The sequence below is a fragment of the Bos taurus genome, chromosome 26, assembly GCF_002263795.3.
Source record: "Bos taurus isolate L1 Dominette 01449 registration number 42190680 breed Hereford chromosome 26, ARS-UCD2.0, whole genome shotgun sequence".
Lineage (NCBI taxonomy): Eukaryota > Metazoa > Chordata > Mammalia > Artiodactyla > Bovidae > Bos > Bos taurus.
Window position 1 is genome coordinate 23,723,702 of NC_037353.1, and position 21,171 is coordinate 23,744,872.

General features: G+C 45.8%; 2 protein-coding genes across 11 annotated transcripts in view; one reads left to right on the forward strand and one right to left on the reverse strand.

Moving 5' to 3' along the window:
• CNNM2 (cyclin and CBS domain divalent metal cation transport mediator 2) overlaps positions 1 to 12,185 on the forward strand; it is a 184,630-nt gene extending 172,445 nt beyond the window's left edge. Inside the window, exons 7-8 of one of the 2 annotated variants that reach the window (XM_005225471.5) lie at positions 3,385 to 3,569; positions 4,220 to 12,185. In XM_005225471.5, coding sequence (XP_005225528.1) covers positions 3,385 to 3,569; positions 4,220 to 4,429 — 395 coding nt within the window. In that variant the 3' untranslated portion in view covers positions 4,430 to 12,185. The remainder of the gene's footprint in view (positions 1 to 3,384; positions 3,570 to 4,219) is intronic. The other variant, NM_001191172.1, reaches the window with a different exon arrangement.
• Positions 12,186 to 15,465: 3,280 nt separating this feature from the next.
• NT5C2 (5'-nucleotidase, cytosolic II) overlaps positions 15,466 to 21,171 on the reverse strand; it is a 97,495-nt gene continuing 91,789 nt past the window's right edge. For 8 of the 9 annotated variants that reach the window (XM_005225434.5, XM_005225432.5, XM_059881725.1 and 5 more), the window contains 7 exons: positions 20,390 to 20,497; positions 20,059 to 20,125; positions 19,214 to 19,384; positions 17,954 to 18,005; positions 17,777 to 17,837; positions 17,450 to 17,626; positions 15,466 to 16,942 (listed from right to left, as the gene is read on the reverse strand). In XM_005225434.5, coding sequence (XP_005225491.1) covers positions 16,709 to 16,942; positions 17,450 to 17,626; positions 17,777 to 17,837; positions 17,954 to 18,005; positions 19,214 to 19,384; positions 20,059 to 20,125; positions 20,390 to 20,497 — 870 coding nt within the window. In that variant the 3' untranslated portion in view covers positions 15,466 to 16,708. 9 annotated transcript variants of the gene reach the window in all.

A 21,171-nucleotide genomic window follows, 5' to 3' on the forward strand; every position in this document is an offset into this window, starting at 1 on the left:
ACAAGAGAGTCCGAAATGCAGTACTTGGATGCAATCTCAAAAACGACAGAATGATCTCTGTTCGTTTCCAAGGCAAACCATTCATTATCACAGTAATCTAAGTCTATGCCCCAATCAGTAACGCTGAAGAAGCTGAAGTTGAACAATCCTATGAAGACCTACAAGACCTTTTAGAACTAACACCCAGAAAAGATGTCCTTTTCATTATAGGGGACTGGAATGCAAAAGTAGGAAGTCAAGAAACACCTGGGATATCAGGCAAATTTGGCCTTAGAATACGGAATGAAGCAGGGCAAAGGCTAATAGAGTTTTGCCAAGAGAGTGCACTGGTCATAGCAAACACCCTCATCCTACAACACAAGAGGAGACTCTACACATGGACATCACTAGATGGTCAACACCGAAATCAGATTGATTATATTCTCTGCAGCCAAAGATGGAGACGCTCTATACAGTCAGCAAAAACAAGACCAGGAGCTGACTGTGGCTCAGATCATGAACTCCTTATTGCCACATTCAGACTTAAATTTAAGAAAGTGGGGAAAACCAATAGACCATTCAGGTATGACCTAAATCAAATCCCTCCCTTATGATTATACAGTGGAAGTGAGAAATAGATTTAAGGGACTAGATCTGATAGATAGAGTGCCTGATGAACTATGGATGGAGGTTCGTGACATTGTACAGGAGAGAGGGATCAAGACCATCCCCATGGAAAAGAAATGCAAAAAAGCAAAATGGCTGTCTGAGGAGGCCTTACAAATAGCTGTGAAAAGAAGACAAGTGAAAAGCAAAAGAGAAAAGGAAAGATATACCCATTTGAATGCAGAGTTCCAAAGAATAGCAAGGAGAGATAACAAAGCCTTCCTCAGCGATCAGTGCAAAAAAATAGAGGTAAACAATAGAATGGGAAAGACTAGAGATCTTTTCAAGAAAATTTGAGATACTAAGGGAACATTTCATGCAAAGATGGGCTCAATAAAGGACAGAAATGGTATGGACCTAACAGCAGCAGAAGATATTAAGAAGAGGTGGCAAGAATACATAGAAGAACTGTACAAAAAAGATCTTCATGACCAAGATAATCATGATGGTGTGATCACTCACCTAGAGCCAGACATCCTGGAACGTGAAGTCAAGTGGGCCTTAGAAAGCATCACTATGAACAAAGCTAGTGGAGGTGATGGGATCCCAGTTGAGCTATTTCAAATCCTGAAAGATGATGCTGTGAAAGTGCTGCACTCAATATGCCAGCAAATTTGGAAAACTCAGCAGTGGCCACAGGACTGGAAAGGGTCAGTTTTCATTCCAATCCCAAAGAAAGGCAATGCCAAAGAATGCTCAAACTACCGCACAATTGCACTCATCTCACACGCTAGTAACGTAATGCTCAAAATTCTCCAAGCCAGGCTTCAGCAATACGTGAACCGTGAACTTCTGATGTTCAAGCTGGTTTTAGAAAAGGCAGAGGAACCAGAGATCAAATTGCCAACATCTGCTGGATCATGGGAAAAGCAAGAGAGTTCCAGAAAAACATCTATTTCTGCTTTATTGACTATGCCAGAGCCTTTGACTGTGTGGATCACAATAAACTGTGGAAAATTCTGAAAGAGATGGGAATACCAGACCACCTGACCTGCCTCTTGAGAAACCTATATGCAGGTCAGGAAGCAACAGTTAGAACTGGACATGGAACAACAGACTGGTTCCAAATAGGAAAAGGAGTCCTTCAAGGCTGTATATTGTCACCCTGCTTATTTAACTTACATGCAGAGTACATCATGAGAAATGCTGGACTGGAAGAAGCACAAGCTGGAATCAAGATTGCTGGGAGAAATATCAATAACCTCAGATATGCAGATGACACCACCCTTATGGCAGAAAGTGAAGAGGAACTAAAAAGCCTCTTGATGAAAGTGAAAGTGGAGAGTGAAAAAGTTGGCTTAAAGCTCAACATTCAGAAAACGAAGATCATGGCATCCGGTCCCATCACTTCATGGGAAATAGATGAGGAAACAGTGGAAACAGTGTCAGACTTTATTTTGGGGGGCTCCAAAATCACTGCAGATGGTGATTGCAGCCATGAAATTAAAAGACGCTTACTCCTTGGAAGGAAAGTTACGACCAACCTAGATAGCATATTCAAAAGCAGAGACATTACTTTGCCAACAAAGGTTCGTCTAGTCAAGGCTATGGTTTTTCCTGTGGTCATGTATGGATGTGAGAATTGGACTGTGAAGAAGGCTGAGCGCCGAAGAATTGATGCTTTTGAACTGTGGTGTTGGAAAAGACTCTTGAGAGTCCCTTGGACTGCAAGGAGATCCAACCAGTCCATTCTGAAGGAGATCAGTCCTGGGTGTTCACTGGAAAGACTGATGCTAAAGCTGAAACTCCAATACTTTGGCCACCTCATGTGAAGTGTTGACTCATTGGAAAAGACTCTGATGCTGGAAGGGGTTGGGGGCAGGAGGAGAAGGGGACGACAGAGGATGAGATGGCTGGATGGCATCACCGACTCGATGGACATGAGTTTGAGTGAATTCCCGGAGTTGGTGATGGACAGGGAGGCCTGGAGTGCTGCTATTCATGCAGTCGCAAAGAGTCGGACACGACTGAGCGACTGAACTAAACTGCTGCTGCTGCTGCTGCTAAGTCGCTTCAGTCGTATCTGACTCTGTGCGACCCCGTAGATGGCAGCCCACCAGGCTCCCCCGTCCCTGGGATTCTCCAAGCAAGAACACCGGAGTGGGTTGCCATTTCCTTCTCCAATGCACAAAAGTGAAAAGTGAAAGTGAAGTTGCTCAGTCGTGTCTGACTCCTAGCGACCCCAGGGACTGCAGCCTACCAGGCTCCTCCGTCCATGGGATTTGCCAGGCAAGAGTACTGGAGTGGGTTGTCATTGTCTTCTCCGGAACTGAACTGAGGGTGCTTAAAATCCCGAGATGTCCTGAGGCTCCCTTTCAGGGATTTTACTGGGGTCAGAGGCAAAAATAACAGGTTTGGCTGGGAAGTATGAACAGATAGACCTATTTTGATCCTTTAAAAACACGTACTGACTTAGGAACATTCTCAAGCGTTTTTGCTCCTGGCAAAATGATGCTGTGCTGCCTTCCTGCAGCCCAGGCCTTTATCAAGTAGCTTTTGTGTCTGGGGCCTCGCCTCCCCTGACATAGCATGCGGCCACGGGTCTTTGCTTATTGGAGACTCGGTGTGTTCTTGTGGATGGGGCTGGGAATCTGTTGCAGGAGAAGCCGTGAGCACGCTGTCAGAGACCCTGAAGCTGAGCTTGTTTATTACTTTACTTGGAAAATAAAGAGCTGACTTTGAGTGACATCTGACCTCACTTAAAAGGCAGCTGGGTTTTTTTTTTTCCTCCTTTTCCAGGTGAAAACAAGTCACCTCCTCGCCCGTGTGGCTTGAATCACTCAGACTCTCTCAGTCGCAGCGACCGAATTGATGCGGTAACGCCGACGCTGGGGAATAGCAACAATCAGCTCAACTCTGCATTCCTCCAGGTCTACATCCCTGACTACTCAGTGCGAGCCCTCTCCGATCTCCAGTTTGTTAAGGTGAGAGGGAAGGGTGGCCCGGCTGGGCCTAGCAGGGGAAGGTCTGCTTCCCTTGTGAGCAGGTGGCTCCCTGGCCCCTGTGTGGAGCCTTCCTTGGTCATTTTTCGGGGGCCCTGCCTCCAGCTCCTGTGCCTCCGCCTCCGCCAGGGAAGACCATTGATCTCCCTGGCTCTGTCCAGTGAGCTGCCAAATCAGATGTAGCTTTCTCTTTCAGGGAACGAGAGCTGGAGATGGTAAGAAAAAGAGGAAACCTTTTCAGCCAGTCTTCACGGACTTCTGAGAAACTTGGAGGATTTGCTAGGGAGAACCCTCAACTTACTTCCTCCCCCGAGACAGAGCTTTTTTCTCAGTCTGGAATAAAGATGGCTTTGAGGGGACGAGCCAGCTCTAGCTGATGGAAGCCTATCTCCATTTTCTAGTCTGGGTGGAATTTTGAGACAGACTTTGGATATAGCTTATGCCAGTATAAACTGACCTGTTCGTAGAGTCAACGTGAACTGTACAAAGTGACTGAAGGATGGTTTTCACCTAGGGCAGCTACTTGGGGCCCTTCAGGGGATATAAGGTATAATAAATATAATGCCATGTGGAGAAAAGATAGCCTAAAAATATTATCTTGGTTTGTTTTCTGTACCATCTCCTGGCCCCAGATCTCAAGACAGCAATACCAAAATGCCTTGATGGCATCCCGGATGGACAAGACTCCTCAGTCTTCAGACAGTGAAAACACTAAAATTGAATTGACTCTTACGGAGCTGCACGATGGGTTGCCGGATGAGACGGCCAACCTGCTCAACGAACAGAACTGTGTGACGCACACCAAGGCCAACCACAGCCTGCACAGCGAAGGCGCCATCTAGGGCGCCCGGCCCCACACCAGGCCGCCGGCCTCCCGCCGTCCGACCGTGAATCCCACTAGTGTGAGCTTGTGTGCCATGCTGCATCCTGCAACGTCCTGACACCAAAGACTCTGTCCCCTTCCTGGAAGCAGCAGAGGAGGCCGGGGAGGGCAGGCATGGAAACCGGAGACAGGAAGTCGACAGCCAGGGCGTGGCATTTCGAGATTATGGAGATGAACTTCTTCCGCCCAAATAGAATCATGTTTATTTTTTCAGCTGTACCTTTTATCATTATTCACTCTCCTCCTCCCTCGATTTGCATGAAGTTGAAAATTGTCGCGATTTATTTTTTTCCGAGAGATCATGTTTTTAAAAAGTGTCTTTTGCAGAGTTGTAAGTTGTTCTGTCTGAACTCTGCTATGACCCCATGATGTGACCGTTAGAGGATGGACTTGTCCCTCCAGTGGCCTCCCTTGGGCCCTCCCTCCCCACCGCCCCAGGGAGGGGCACCCTTCCTCTGTGCCCCAGTGGGTGTCGCTGTCGAACCTGAAGGATGAATGACACAGACCTGCGAAGGCTGTCAGCCCTGCGGTGGAGCCTGAACAGGGACCCGCAGTTGCCTCTCTGAGCTCAGTGTTGTTTTAAGTTAATGTTTAACCATGTCCCTTCCCCTCAGAAAGGTTTAACATTTGCTTGGAATGTGATTTTGCTCCCACTCTAAGGAATTTTTTTTATCACCAAAATGAATGTTAATGAATTTTAAACTGATGGTTTATCTTTGCAAGAGGCCAGGGTGGATCCCCCCAACATTCCCCCAGCCTGGGACCTCTGGCTCAGCCAAGCCTCTTCCCCATCTGAACCTCCAGAGCGCCGTCATCCCACCCCACCCCCGGCCTTGCTCTTGTTAACCCAAGATGCTGCTACACAGATGCCAAATGGAAATCTTCCACAGGGCCCTCAAGTAAACTCGAGGTGTGTCGTCCACGCTCCTGCCCTTCCTGCTGGGTCGGTATGTGGTTGTTAGAAAAGCAGTCAGACCTTCCAGCTGTGCTCTGTGCCCCGCCGAGAAGGCGCGTCCAGACCCATGTGTCTCACGGAGGGAACTCTGGGGACTGCCAGCCCCTGCCCCCCCGTCCAGGGAGCCAACTGTCCCTCTTCCCCTCAGCCCTGGGCCCACGGGGCCCAGCAGGGTTGGGCTCTGTGCCTCTGCCTCGGACTTGGCCCATGCCAGAGAGGCTGCCTGTAACAGCCAGGGTCAGTTTGGCCCCAAACAGGGATTCAGAAACCAAATGTGTGTCATGGCCATTTCATGTGTGTCTCTGTCTTATTTTAATACCAGATTCATCATGTGTAGTGAGATTAATGTCAGGAGGTATTTCTTGAATGACTGAATTCTTAACTCTTAGCTGTGTTTTAAGTGTTAACCCAAGGGATATGTGCATTTTGGGGGCAACATTCATACACTGAAGTGACTTCCTACTGACCACAGTTTTTAAGGTAGACCCGTCAGTCCACGCTGTGTCCAGTCTCTAGGCAAGAAGATAGCGTTTTCTCCATTGGGTCTTACTGCACGAAGGGAAGCCCTGGGGCTAAGCAGCAGTTTCTTCTCCTTCCTCCAGGTAGGACTGTGCACCCCAGGCTGGGTGCTGGTGGGTGGGAGCTGTGGTCGGGGAAGAACCAGAAACACGCTGGGCTTGCCTCCCAGGGGGCAGCTCGGCGGCTCCAGTGTCGTATGTGTGCCCGGCACATGGCTTCCCCTGGTGCGTCGGTCCTGGAGCATCTTCCCAGAAGGTGCCATGTCCCTTGGTGAGGGAAGTACTGCCTCACTTGGTAGAAGTCACTGGGGTGCCCCTTTAGGGGCTGAGTGGCCTGTTGCCAGCACCCAAGATACCACCAATGGGATGGCACTGCCGCCGTCAGGCTTGACATAAAGTTTAAAAGGTCTTGCTTTCTTAAGATGCGTTGAGCTGAGCACACTGCCAGCGTGATGTGACTCGGAAACTGGGATTGTCTGTGTAGGGGGGCGTGCAGGAATGAGAGTTCCCTGTAATAAGGGAAACTTGGGCCTTGCTGGGGAAGGTTTCTGAGCCAGCCCCCGGGCCACACTCTGGGCCAGGACAGTACTTGCCGTCCCTGGTGGAGCCAGGCTGCCAAGCCGTGGTACCTCTGGCCTCCAGGATCTCCGCCTGTCAGCTTCCCCTGGCCGATCTGCTCCGACCTGCCTCCCCACACAGTGCATCTCCAGCATGTTGCCACTGGAAGCAGCCTCTGGAACCACTGTTAGCGTGCTGGATCTTCTGGGGTCCACCTGCTTCTCTGAGAATCGTAAAGCCCTGCTGAGAGGATTCCAGCTGCTGGCTCCTTGGCTTCAGGGAGAAATGGATAACTTTTCCACATTGCTATACCTGCTCAGTGTGGCTCTGTGAAAAGTCCTCTCTAAAGGAGCTGGTGGCAAGAGGGCTTTGCCGTGGGGCTCCTGGAGGATGAAATTTTAGTCTCCCAAGTTCGTATTTATTTTCTATAAACTACTCTTTACCTTTGATTTTTCACACTGTTTTATAGCAACAGGGAATCCCAAGTAGGTCCTGTCTGGTCCCTGAAGGAATGAAAGCTAACATTTGGCAACAGTTACATCTCCTTTGAGGAAAGCTTAGGACCCTTCAGATGTAACACTCAACATCTGAGAGAGAGATATCTCTTCCAGGTCCCACTTTCCTTCTGGAAACTAACTTCAGGCTGTGGAAGGAGAGATGCTGGCTCATTGCTTCTGTGAGGCAGGCGAGCAGGAGAATGACTTGGGCTTAGAAGGTCTGTGCAATTTGTGTCTGTAAAGTAAACGGGAGCAGGGCAGAGAAAGATCTCAGATAGTTGAGATCTTGATGTGTGGTGGCTAGTCCTTAGCACCACCGGTGGATCGTCCTCTCCTTGGGCTGCTGGGTTTGTAAGCGTGGGTGAGGAAGTGGGTCAAGGAGCAGACACAGGCCCCGGGGTTCCGAAGCGTGTGGGAGCCCTACCATCCGGCCCAGGGCCTCGCTGTCCTCTTCAGGGTCCTCGGGGCCCCTGCTGCGAGCCCTGGCTCTGAGGGACCAGACAGGGCCACCTCCTGCTCCTGAGCAGCCATTCTGGCATCCCGAATGTTCCTCCTGGAACTAGATTCTGGTATCCAGGTGTTGCCAGGACAATCTGCTTTTTCTTCATAAATGAGACTTGCTAGTGCTTTAGAGGTTCCCTCTCTTTTAATTCTCTGTTCATCCAAAATCAAGTGTTTAAACTTTTAGGAAAACAGAACCTTAAGATTTGTGCATGGAAATTGGGATGTTAGTCAACTTACAGTTAGCTTAAGCCTTGGTTCTTACATAATTTGAATTTGAAAGGGCACCCTGTGTAACTTTCCTCCCCTCCCTCCCTCACCTCACTTCTGGAAGAGAGCTCAGTGCCCATGCTGACAGGACTGTCTTCCCTCGGTGGGAAGAAGAGGGCATCTTGCCATTTCCTAATAATATTTCAAGGAACTTTTGTGCACGTGTTGAATGTAAAACTTCACACTATTATGGAACATTAACTGTGAATATATTGACCTGTGCTGTCCCCGGTACCATACAGTTAAAGGACCAGCTTTTCCATGTCTTGGAAAACAGTGCTAGATACAAGAAGTGCATTTCCCTTAGGAAATGAAGCAACAGGAATTTGGGCTAAGCAGGGGCCATGAACTTCTGTCCTCAGATTACCTCAAGTCGAGGAGCAGACCTAAGTAGGCCCTGGCCCACTGAGCCTGTGTCATGGCTGGTCAGAAACAAAACCCAACCCTGTCACCTTCTGAAAACCAGCCACTTTCTCCTTTCCTGAGCCAGGAGACCAGTATCCCTCCAGTGTTCGCCAGGGCCCAGTCCAGGTAGAGGACTCACCTGGGCTGGCACAGGAAGGTGCTCACCTTGTTCCCTGGGATTCTAAGCAGGAGGCCACCAGGGAGGATTGGCCTGGGGCATGTCACATGACACAAGCTCCGTGTTAGCACGAGGGCGGGATACAACTCCCCTCTCCACTTTGATCCTGGAGATGGTTTTTCTTGCAGAGTGGTGGGGACTGCCAGACTGAGCTGGGCAGTTCAGGGCGTGGAGCTTTCTGAAGTGCCACTGTGCACTTTCTTACTTGAGGACATGGCCTCTGGTCCCAGGTCAGGTGTGGTTCTGTTATGGCCTCCAGACTAGTGGTGCTTCAGGCTAGCAAGGGCATCTTGGAGGGTTGGCAGGTTAATGCAGAATTAGAGGGGATTTAAGGAGTTCAATATTAAAGTGATTTGGGAATTCAGAAACTTTTCCCATGTAAACGTTATCAGTGAGGAACCTACTCAGTGGATTTTTATACCTCAGGGCCATTTGCAGATTTTTATCTTTCAACATTTCTTTTGTATTTGAGTGGGCTGTTAGAAGAGATGAGTTTGGGGAATGTTGTTCATTTGCTGTTCGTCGCCTCTGTTTTTGGATGTGCAAGGCACCCAAGCCAAGCTTGCTCAAGGCTGTGATGGTGGGCCTTCCACCTCCACCACGTGCGGGCATCCTTCCTACAGGGAGCGCTTATGAGCTGGCTTTCCTCCTGCCCTGTCTGGAGATGCCAGGAGTCCGTGGTCAGCCCTGAGAACAGGAGGGAAGAGGGCAGTTCACAGCAGCTGCAGCACCTGAGGCAGCTTTCCATCCCACCATCTTGGGCTGGGAACCTTCTTTGCGGACTTCTGTGGTTGACTTGGCTCAAGTGAGCTTTCTCTCTGTATATGCTAGAGCCACTGACATCATCTCAGAGGAATTATTTTAAATATCGGGCTGTACTTGAAGCAACATGGAAACAAAAGGTTCCAAGTGGCAGGAGAGTAAAGTTCTAGGAGTTTGCATGCCAAGGTTTATATGTACACACATCCAACACGCACTGTAAAACTTGAGTGAGTACTCATTTTCAAGTTTGAATACCCACTGGGTATCAGACATGAACGACTTGGAAGAATGACTGAGAGTACTGTCTTCATTGGCAGCGTATCTTCTGGCATTTGCCCACATCTGACCAACAAGGATTCCTTTGAGAAGTGGGCCCAGATTCCTCTTCAGACTTACCCTGGAGAGAACTGTCAAGTGTGGACCTGGAGGACCTTGGGTGCCTGCCCTTAAGTTGGAGGCCCAGGCCCCTTGGGTGTAAACAGCTGGTTGCAGGCTCATAGAGCAGAAGGGAGAGGGAGAAAAAAGGAAGGCCTCAGGCCTCTCATTGCCCAGAGCCCAGCCTCACTCCTGGTTCATTACTCCCCGTGTCTAAAGTCTACTGTGAAGGTGGAGTGTGTCAGTCCATTGACTTTTCATTTCCGGAGTCCTTTAAGTCCACAAATGTATATGCTTTATTTTATATTATTATTTATTATGTACATACGCCTCTACTGTTAGTGCATCGTCTGTGACTAAGATGAGATCTGTTCCCGAGCCCCTCATCCATGGAGCCTAGGCTTCTGTTGTCTTTCAGAGTGGATGAGAAGGAGCAGTTTTGTTTATTTTCGTCTTAAACAGGTTGCTGCTCTTACGTTGGTCCTAGTGTGCCAGGCCCTTTACTGGACCCGCCTCTGTTCCTGACAGCAAGTGTTTTGAGATGAGGATGGAGGCAGGTCTCCTACTTCATGGCAGGGCCTCTTCAGGGACCTCCATGAAATACTTTAGAGGTGGTTTCATGGTGACTGGGTCTGCTCTCTAGGCAGTGGTACAGCATGGCTTTGAGGCCAGGGCCTCCACTCCCACAATCCGAAGCCAGGTTGGTGGCCTGGCCCCACAACAGGGATGGTCTCCAGTTCCCACCTTGGATCACGGGGTCCATCTCTGTGCACCAGGGAAGCTGCCTACCCACCTGGGCTTCTGAGACGCCTTTTGGTTTTGAGGTCCGATGCCAGCACTGCCTTGGCGCCTCACAGAAGACCTGCTTTGAGTCTGATTTCCACCCTCCTTAGTCTTAACTCACTGTATCATAGTGTACATTTCATGCTTTGCGCAGCGAAGTTTTCTGAACACAGTTATCTAGAGCTGTGTCCATAAACCTAAATAAGCACAAACGACATGTATAGGTTTCATGAGCTGATTGTCATAATGAATGCATTTTATAATTCAAACGATGTTGTAGATTTACAATCTATTTATTTTGTATCAATTTATTTGTAAATTTTGTGATTGTTTTAAAAGGTTTTTGTTCATTTCTATTATTCTATTTAGATAAATGATGATTTCTGTTCACCCTTCTAGCGAATGTGTCTTCCCTCTCTCCCCTATCACCTCTGCCAACACAGGCCTCGTCCCCTGCTTAGTGGGAAAGCTGAGATTGATTGTCACCAAGGCAACACAGCGGGGCATTTCCTTTGGATGTACACTACCAAGTCTTACATTAAAAGAGAAGCAGGTGCTAGAACTTGAGCCTCCAACTTCCAGCCTCGTACTCCAACTTCCAGCCAACAGCAGGGCTGTCTTCTCTTTTTCAAGGATCATAATCTGTTCCCCATCAGTTCATTTTAGATAAAGATGCTGGGGGTACCCATTGAAACTGCCCCAGACATTTGCAGCTCCATCACTAAAAACACATTTCAGCTGGCAAATGCCTTGACTGTTTTTTCCCTAGGCAAGCCCAGAGGCCTCATTCAAGCCTCTCAGTTGGCTCTTAAAGATGAAAATGGCTCTGCAGATCTTTCTCTGTGATGGGAAGCCTAATACAATGGTTGCAAGAGGCACAGATGGTCTACCAAGTTAAAATCAAGGGCATGAGTGTGGTGAGTCATGGTCGGATGCTCTTCAGGATTCCGTGGGCCTGCCTGATTCCTGTGTGAGCCCCATCCTCTCCCACTGCCACTTCTATTCCAGGCTTCTGCTCCTCCTTACCCTCCTCACTCACATGACCAGATCCTGAAGATCTTCCAGTCGAGGTTCACAGCCCCTCTGTGATCTATTCCTAGACCACATCTTCTTGGATTCCTTTTTACCTCCCCTCTGTCTCAGTTCTGCATTCTTCTGAGAATTGAGCTTCTTAATGACTAGTCCCTTGTTTTTCCTACCATGTTGTTTTAACCGTGATGTTCTTGATCTATTTTACTTACACTAGTCCTGTGGATTGGAGACATTTTAGTGAAGAACTGCTGACAAAGCTGGCTAAGACACCACCTGACCTAACCACCTCTCCCACCTCCCCAGTCATCACCCCCAATTTCTTGAAAGTGGAAAAAGGTAGAGCTACATCCCAGTTAAGTGCTATCTTCTTGGGAGCCTGTTTGCTCTCCTTAGAAGAGCAGAAAGCAGGGCCAGGGAAGGAATTCTCTCTAGCATGTCTGCTCCCAGTTCACTCCTTTGCTTAGTTTTTCCTGCTTTACTCACTTTGCCTAGGTGAGTCCTGAGCTCAAATCAGGAAATCCTCAAAGGAAAATGTGATTTTTCCTCCAGTGAAGATGAGGTTTGCCTAAGCCTTCCCTCTGCATCCATGGGGTTGCCTGCACGTTGGTTCATTCCCGAGCTGTATCATGATAAAAACTCTGGGGTTTTTATTTCATCTCATGCATCATGCTCCCCAGTGCCTCTTGTTAACACAGCACTTCTGAAGACAAAGATAGTGATCAGATGGTCTTGTAGAGAAAGTGACCAGTACAAATGACCTTTTTGTAGCCTGGAGTTGATTTCTGGAAACACACTTTTTGAAGGTAATTTAATAGATAATTCCTTATTAAAGCCAAAATGTTTCATTATATGAGATGGCTAATAAATGTTTGGCTTCTTTGTATGATTGTTTTATCGTTTTCCCTCCAAGATCCTCACATCTCTGCTCTTTCAAAAAGTCCCAGAACAAAGCCGTGGTTATAGTGCCTCTCTGTGACATTCTGGTGGCAGGACATCTCCCCTAGGGGATGACTGTGAGGCCTAAAGATGCAGGGGGATTTGGGTACCAGAATTCTTTGTCAGAGTGCTTTTCCTGCTAGGATATGAGTGACTATGAAGCCCTCAAACAGTAGGCTTACACATGGCAGGAATTTTAGGTGAAGCCAGCTTCCCTGCGACAACTCTGCTACATCACTGACCTGAGGGCAGTGGGTCCAAAAACAAAGTTACTTGCTTCAAAATTCCCACACCCACAAGCTAAACATTATCTTTGGTGCAAACCCTCTGGCAAACACTGAACACTTAATATTTTTCAGTGCTGGGAAGGTGTGCATGACAAATCCTCTTTCCAGTTATCTCAGGAACTTGTGAGTCTTGGAAGGACTAATACTGTCCTTCATGTGAAGACCGTGTGATGAGGTTTCCATTGGCCTAGACTCTTCAGCCTCATCTATAGCCCCGGCCAAACACAGCTTTGGGAAGAGCACAGTGGGAGACCAGAGCATTTCGGTGAATATATATGTGCCTAATTTGATTCATGAACCAATCTGTCTCATCCATAAAGTGGAGCAAAGGTATTTTATGGGCAGTGACCAGACCAAAAATTTCTGTCATTTTAAATTAGAAAATAGAATTACATTTATAGTTAAGAGTTGATGGGCTTGAGAGGAAGTGTTCTGTGCTCACTTGGGAGTACTTTTTGGGGTTAAAGCTCTTTAAAGGCACTTAAAACTATTGTTTATACTTTAATTTTTATCTACCTTTATGGGAACAAGTCAGACAGTTGTGGCCTTGGGAGGAAGACATGATGTCTGAGGGCAGGGGAGAAATGCTTGAAATTGCCAGGCTAAACAGAAAACCAGCCTTGTTCGTTCTGCAAGTGAACGCTCTCCGTAGATGACTCGCTCTCTGCGGTGCCTCCACGCTCAGCAGTGAGAACACCGTGTACTGCTCTCCTGCTCCGGGAGGCGTGGGCTGGGACTGTGTGGGTTCCGGGAAGTCAGCTGGCTGCTGTGCCATGTGCATGTCCTCCCTGGGGGCCGTGCACCGAGTCTTTTTTCAAGGCTTCTCAGGTAGCCCCATGGTTGAGGTTTCATTTTCAGGGCCTCCCAAAGCTGTGTATCGTTTGAAATTGTTCCATTTGAGGAAAAACTTTAAGAATAGCTCTATGCTCTAGTCACCAAGAAAGAATGTCATGAGAAACCTAAGTGTTGAGACATAAGCTACTGAACTGAGGAGTCGGGATTAAGTGTATGGCAATAGTTAGATCATAGTTATCATTTTTCCCACCATCAAAGAAAGGTTAAATAGTTTCCATAACGTGGAATGTGGACAAGGCTCCTACCCTTAATGTAGACTTAGATATGCCGTTGTTTGTCTCAGGCTATTTGTGGTGAATAAGTGGAGTATTTTTAAATGCTGTGGCAGCCTTGGAAAAATTGCAGGGCTTTAAAGTTGCTGACAAAATATTTCTTAAACAAATAAATCTGATTTAGGAATATCTAAACATGGAGAAAGTACTTTTAAATCTGACATGTCACTGCAAGTGGCTTTTTAAAGTGGTTGCTTAAAAACAACACTAACATGTCAAAAGGATTTGTAGCTCTTAGTTGTTCTGTTAAGACCTGCTTTTCCTAAAAGCACCTTAGAAAGGTTATTTTAGGTCTCAAAGGATCTTATGGTAGAAAACTTAATGTCTGAACAGAACACTAAACTTTTTGGCTCTAAGTAACTTCTCTAAAGTACACCATTTGAGTTTTGCCTGACCACCTCTGTGGAGATGTGCGTGCAGGTGCGTCCTTCTGCAGAGGCTGGGCTGTGTTCTGACCAGCTGCTGGATATGCTGGGGTGCCTAGGGCCTTAAGAGTCTGAAAGTAAGTGGTGGTCACCATATACCCAGGAAAGAAATTCTGAAGAGTTGGCAGAGTTCCTCTCAGCCTAAACACCTTAAGTTTTTTGTTTTTTCTAAAAGAAAATTATAGTTTTATGTTTAACTTCCTTAATTATTAACAGAGAGAAGCTCACGTTTTAACAAGTCCAGTTACAGCTACTCTGAGTAGCCAGCTGCCCGTGGGCCACTTACTCACCAGCACTCCCCCAGTAGGAATGAATAATATGCAGAGAGACAACAGCTCTGCTCTGGGTCTCAGACTCATGGAATCCTGGGTCTTTAAAATATATTTTGGTGGTCCTAAAGCAAGCTGTGACCAATAGTGGAATTCTTATTTCAGGAGTGTGCTTTTTCACTTCTCAGTCTTTGGACCCACTACCAGAGACTCATCTCGCTGAAAAGAAATTCTTAGGTAAGATCTTATGTGAATAAAATGATACAAAATGGGTGGCAGCTTAAAGCAACGTGAGCTTGTTGGTCCTTACTCTAACAGGGAGAATATTTAAAGGTACTAAGTCAGCCAGATACTATCTAGCTTTGGGATCACTAAAGACATTGTCATATTGAGCAACATCTTCATCTTGAATGAGAATAATTAATATCTGGGGTGACCACATTTGCTACCATTTAAAACAGGAGCAGTATGTAATTGCTATCTGCAATAGCATTTCCAACCTAATACTTTAAAAGCGGCATTTCAATTCCTAATAGATAACAGATGTACATGCCTTGATGTGACGATGTAAAGCCATATATATCGAAAGTGGTGAAGTAATATGGCCTTGGCTAAGTCACTGAGCTGTGTTCCCCACCTATAAAATGACTTTCGGAAAAAAGCCCCACGTTATAGTCCTGTACCAAAATAGTTTCATTAAAAACTCAGGCCCATTTAAGTGCTATAAATTTGGTCATTAATCATACTAGACTATGTTTCCTTTAAGAGAAAGTCAAATTGATATCACTTAGTCAAACCTACAGAGAAGGCGATGGCACCCCACTCCAGTACTCTTGCCTGGAAAATCCCATGGGCGGAGGAGCCTGGTAGGCTGCAGTCCATGGGGTCTCTAGGAGTCGGACACGACTGAGCGACTTCACTTTCATGCATTGGAGAAGGAAATGGCAACCCACTCCAGTGTTCTTGCCTGGAGAATCCCAGGGACGGGGGAGCCTGGTGGGCTGCCGTCTATGGGGTCGCACAGAGTCGGACACGACTGAAGCAACTTAGCAGTCAAACCTAAACCCACCTGAACTAGCAGTCTATAGTTGTGCTAAGGAAGGGCTCAAAGTCAGTATTAGAAATATTATACTTTATTGATTCTAGAGCAGCTAATCTACCATCCCGTGTTGACAAATAACAGTAAGAATGGAAGAAACATATGAAGGTTAAAGTGAGCATCTACACCACTGTGGAAAATGTTGTAACAAGGTTCACTGTTCTGAAGAGGCAGTTGTAATACCTTAAAGTGTACAGTAATGAGCCATTCTTGTTCCAAGCAACAAGAAGTAATTTCACTTGGGAGTCTGAAGTGAATTTATTCACACTGATTGTGCCCTCTGTTTTTGTAAATGGTTCTGACTCACAAAAAAGCCCTCTTCCCACCCTCTAATGCTTGAGTTTAAAAGACAAAGAGGATAGAGAAGGCTGGAATGGGGTGGCATGAGCTACCTGTATGGCCCACATTAATGAATTTTACTCACTTATGGTAAAGAAGGAGGCTCTGTTCTTTTCGGGTGGCTTGCTCCTTTGTCCTCTTTCAGCTAAATTCTTTCCACAGATTTACCTCAGATGGGAAAAAGACCATTTTGGGGGGGAAAAAAAAAACAATTTTTTTTTTTTCAATTTTTGCTATCAATCTAAATACTGTTGATGTGGATGAAGACTTTTGCCTCAAAATGCAAGCACTACAGTCCATTCCAGACCAGGCCTACAGCAAGTAGAGAACACTCCTGCAAAGCCACTGACAGCAGCCTTACCAGAGTCATGGAAAACACCTGAAAGCTTGTAAAGAAACCCTGACCTTAACAGAAGACTACATTTGATAATGGAAATAATATATTTCTCCACTGATATACAATACTTATGCAATGCTGAAAAAGATGGGATTTCGGAGTAAGAGCACAATTTGTACCATCACATGTTTGGATCGCATCTTCCCACGGGCGTCCTTGCTCCACTCTGAGACCCTTCGCCACCCTTAGTGTATCTGGATAATACACCACCACACACCGATGATGAAACAAGACAAGGAAACCGCGTCACAAAGCCACGATGGAGCCAGTCGCATGCAGTTCAGCCCAGCTTTACCCTTACTTTCCTCCAATACAGACTCCAATTTTGAACCGTCTGCAAAGAGTGCAGACACACAGAACTAAAACAAGTATCTCCCTATGATTAGAATAGTTTAGCCTTCAGAAACTTCCCAGATGTACCTTTGATGGAGCCCCCCCACCCCCCACTAGGACCCACACAGGGACATCCTTTGCTCCTGTGAGTCCTGCCAGAACTTGTGTAATGAGTGCTCAGCATCTTCCTCCTCACTCCTCCTCTTCTTCCTCCTCATCATCATCTTCGTCATGGCAGTGTGTAATTTCCTGGGGGGCCAGTGGGAAGAGGTTGGGGGGCTTAATCTCACTAATCGACCGTGTCAGTTGGTGCCGCTTGTAGTCGGTATCTTTGAAATCCACTGATGTGCGGTTCCGGGTGGCGAGAGGGGACTCCATCTCATTGATATCTACATGTGTGTGTTCCACTGTTGACTCATGAGGCATCTACAACAAAGCCAGAAGTTCAGAAAGCAGGTGGAATAGACACAGCTGTCTCCCAGGTCCTAAGCCCTCTGCCTGTGTTAGATGGCCGCACAGAAACTCCCAAGCCCTCAGAACTGTGCCCAGATCAGATGCTCTAGTCTAAAACTGGTGAGATGGGAGAGAAATTACTATTTCACAGCTAAAAAGTGTTGAAATCTAGATGAGTATTATTAACAGAATATAGGAATATAAAATTACACGTCTCTCATTTAGTACTAAATAGAGGAAAGCCTTCACCATTCAAACAACTTCTAAATCTAATAGTGTCAAAGTTAAACTCTGTAACATTCTATCTTGATTGATCTTTCTCAGACTCCTTTTTGTGCAACCATGTAGGCTGGCCATGGGCTCTGCACATTAGAAAGAAATGATCTAAACTTTCCTGTGTCATGCAGATAGCTAACTGCAGAACTTGCCTTAACAGGTTATCTTAACTGTAAATAGTGGCCTTGGGCTGTATTAACTCACCAAGACGTGGGCCGCTCTGAAGAGGTAGCTGAATGGGTAGTACAGCAGGTTGATGAAAGATGCTGCGTAGAGATCAGCATAGCGCATCACCTGACTGGCGAAAAGGGTCTGCCGGGAGCCACTGCGGAACAGGCTCCCCATCATCCCGTAGCACATGTCCATGTCGTGAGTTACTTTCTAAAACAGAAAACAAGGTTAACGCTCAGCTCGTTCAGCAGACGTTTACTGAACACTGGCTATGTGCCACTGCCTGTATAAAATCAGAAATACAGAAATCACTTCAAGTTTATTGTCCAAATTTTCTCCCAAATCCCATTTGGTGGATACCTTAATACGTCTTTGGATGGAGCTGATATCTGGGCGCTCATTGCTGCTGCTGTCAAGGTGCCTGGAGACAAGAAAAATCCAGTGAAAATCTCTAGAAAGGATGTCTCATATATCTAGGTGACTCCTGAAGAGGTAGATGGTTTTTAGGGAAGAAATTTTTGATACGAGGAAACTTACTTGTAGAGTTCAGCCAAGAAAATATCCAAGCTCTGAAGCTCTTCGAAAAGTGCTAAAGTTTGGAAGAAAAAGGAAAATGTTTTAAGTAAATCAAAAACCATGTAGTTTTTAACTATTACTAAAAACTAAATTAAAAGGTTTCAGATATGGCTGAAGAGTAAAGCTGTAGGTGAATGTATAAAATGACTTGCCTCACCTTCAGGAAAACCCATTATTAACACTGCTTGGAATCTGGCAGCAGATGACACCAGAATTTCCTCTTTAACTGCCCTTCCTCCTCCTCCTCAAAACCACTAACTATACAACTTTCCCAACTGGATGCTGATTCTGAGCTTAGGAAGTGCCAATTCATACCCCATTTTGGGTATGTCAGCAAAGCAAGTGTTAACAGTTTCACTTTTGGGTAAGAAAATGAGTCACAAGTTCAGAAAACAGAACCAGATCAACTAAATTTCTGAGGTTCCATAGGTAGAAAGCTGAAAAGAAAGGGAAAGTGTTAGTCGCTCAGTTGTGTCCGAATCTTTGTGACCCCATGGAGCCTGCCAGGCTCCTCTGTTCATGGGATTTTCCAGGCAAGAATACTGGAGTGGGTTGCCATGGCTAGCCACAAAGTCCCACCAAGAACTACAAGCAGTAGCAACAGCCAAATATGTTGTAAGCATTCCAGCCTTTCTCAGCCTGGGGTCCCCAAAGAGAATTAAGCAGTGATGCATCCACTTATATAACAAATATTCTTGATCTACTATCTGTGGGAGAACTGAGAGTCATATCAAATCATCTTTGTTTTGAGGTTCAAACAAGGAGCCTCAGTTGAGAAAGGTTGTTACTTCTATCTCCTTTATAAACACAGTCTCAGTTAAATCTCAGCAACTTTATGATAGTAGGTATTATCTGCATTTTCACATCTGAGGATACTAAGGCACAGGGTGTCTCAGCATCTGCCTAAGGGCATGAAGATATTAAGTGGTAGAGCCAGGGTTACTACCTGAGGCAGGCTGAGTTTTCAGAGCAGTAACATTCTGTATTTTAAAAGAATTCAAGAAAAAGGGGAAACAAGATAATCTCTCCAAATTCTGGACCTGTGTGGAGTATGTGGCTATATGAGAAAGAGGTGCTTAAATATTAGGACCCGCCTCTGACCTCCTCTGACTCCCTGCATACAAAGTAATGGTTCATCAAAGAGGACTGATTCACAGCTAGCCGTCAAGATATAAACTAGCAATAGAAGAGACTTATAAAGTAAGAATACTGGTTCCTTACAACTCTTATCGGTCCAGACATGCAGTTCCTGTGCGAGTTCAGGAATCACCAAGAAAGTTCGCCACCCTTGCCGTTTCTTTGATTTTAAAATGTCCCCAAAAATGTGATCTCCAATATACAAAATATCTTTGCCCTTGGCTCCCAACAGGTCACAAACTGTATCAGATGAACCTGAAACAATGCAATGAGAAAATAAAAACCAGCATTCCAAGTACTGTAACCATTAAATAGTATATAGATTAATTTTATTCTTTTAAGTATGTGAGGAATAGACTGGAAAAAGGGCTCACCTTTCTTAAGACAAAGACTCACCATTGTTTTTTTCATCATTCTTTTTACTGCCTCTATGACAAGGCCTTTAGCTCCACTGTGCTGACCAGAGCTCTCAATCCCCAAATCCAAGAGCAATAAAACCACGTCTCAGCTTGAGGGACCATAACCCTCCAAAGTACCACTACTATTTCTCCTCACAGGTCTGCCAGTAGGGTGGCTTTGTTCAACTGCTTCTCATTCCAGTAAAATATGCATCTATGTTTGCAGGGACTCCTAAAACCCCCTTGAGGCCTTGGGAACCACCCACATGATTCCAACACTGAGAAAATGCCTCTAATGTGCAGAGGAGGAGGACAGGAAAAACTGGTCCTTTTAGTGAAAATCAAATTAGGACATGCTGACTTCTCAAACCCATCCTCCCAACTCTTTAGTAGATGACTGAAGTGTTTACCTTCAGGAGACGCTATCTTTAGAATACTAAAGAACATCAGTAGCATGGTGTCAGGAGGACACCAAAGCTTTCACGGTGAGATTCAAGCACAGACTTACATAAAGGAAAGTGCGTGACTCACCCCCAGAGTAGACGATGCCATGCTGTAAGGGGCCCGTGTAGGTACCAATTTTCAGCTTGCCAGTTTTCTGTGAGAAAAGAAACTGGATTTTGTAAAGCTATCACGATCTCCACCAAAAATGCTCCTTGGCTAGGCTGCCAAATGAATGTCACTTTTGAATTACATTCATTTGAATTATTCAGCTGTATTAATTGAGACCAAAACTCTAACTTCAAAAGAGGAGATAAAGCTAGTAAGTTAAAAATACCTGTTTCCTGGGGGAAGAATAGGAGTGGGGGAAGGAAGAACATGAAGGATAACCGCTCGTGGACAGGCCATCCTCTCAACTTACAGTATCCACCTGACGCAGTACTGTGCCTTCTCCGAAGAACAGTGGTTTCCGTGCGTCCACCAAGATCAGGTCAAAGTAGGACTGCCACGGCCGATGAGAGCTCCCAGGCTGATAAGGAAGAAACAGCAAAAGCCGAAACGTCACTCCTAATCTAAAAGCGCTACTGTTGCATCTCAAGTCGGATGAAAGCAACATATAAACACTAAGTAAACCAGAAAACGCCACTATTAAAAGCATACTGTGGCTTATAAGCCACATCCTCTTGAGAGCAGGCAAAGTGAAAATATAAACAATGACTCTAATAATCTGATTTTAAATTGTTTCACCTACTTATTAATTTATTTCAAGCAATTTAATGTATGACAGAGTGTGCTCATACTATAAAAATGGGCTTAAGAGGCTCAAAGAGGCTAAGGAGAGATGCAAAAAGACAAATATGTAAGAGGTGGACTAAGAAAAAGGCAGTTTAGCATCAGAACTGAAGTATACAGCTAACAGAGAACTATTATTAGCAAATTTTATGGGTTATGCTTTCAGAATGGTGGTTCCAGGTACACACTGGTCTTTGGCTCATACTGCAGGCTAATCAGCACGAATGTGGAAGGTATGCCCATTAACATTACTTTATCCTGAACTGGAACCATGGCTTTTAATCTTTTAAGGTCAAGACAAAGAGCACTAAATACTGTGCTTCTGGGTGATCTCAAAAGTCATTAACGAACATTTATTCAGAGAAGCCTAGTGACTAGAAACCTAGTGACTAAACCTGGGTCTCTTGCATC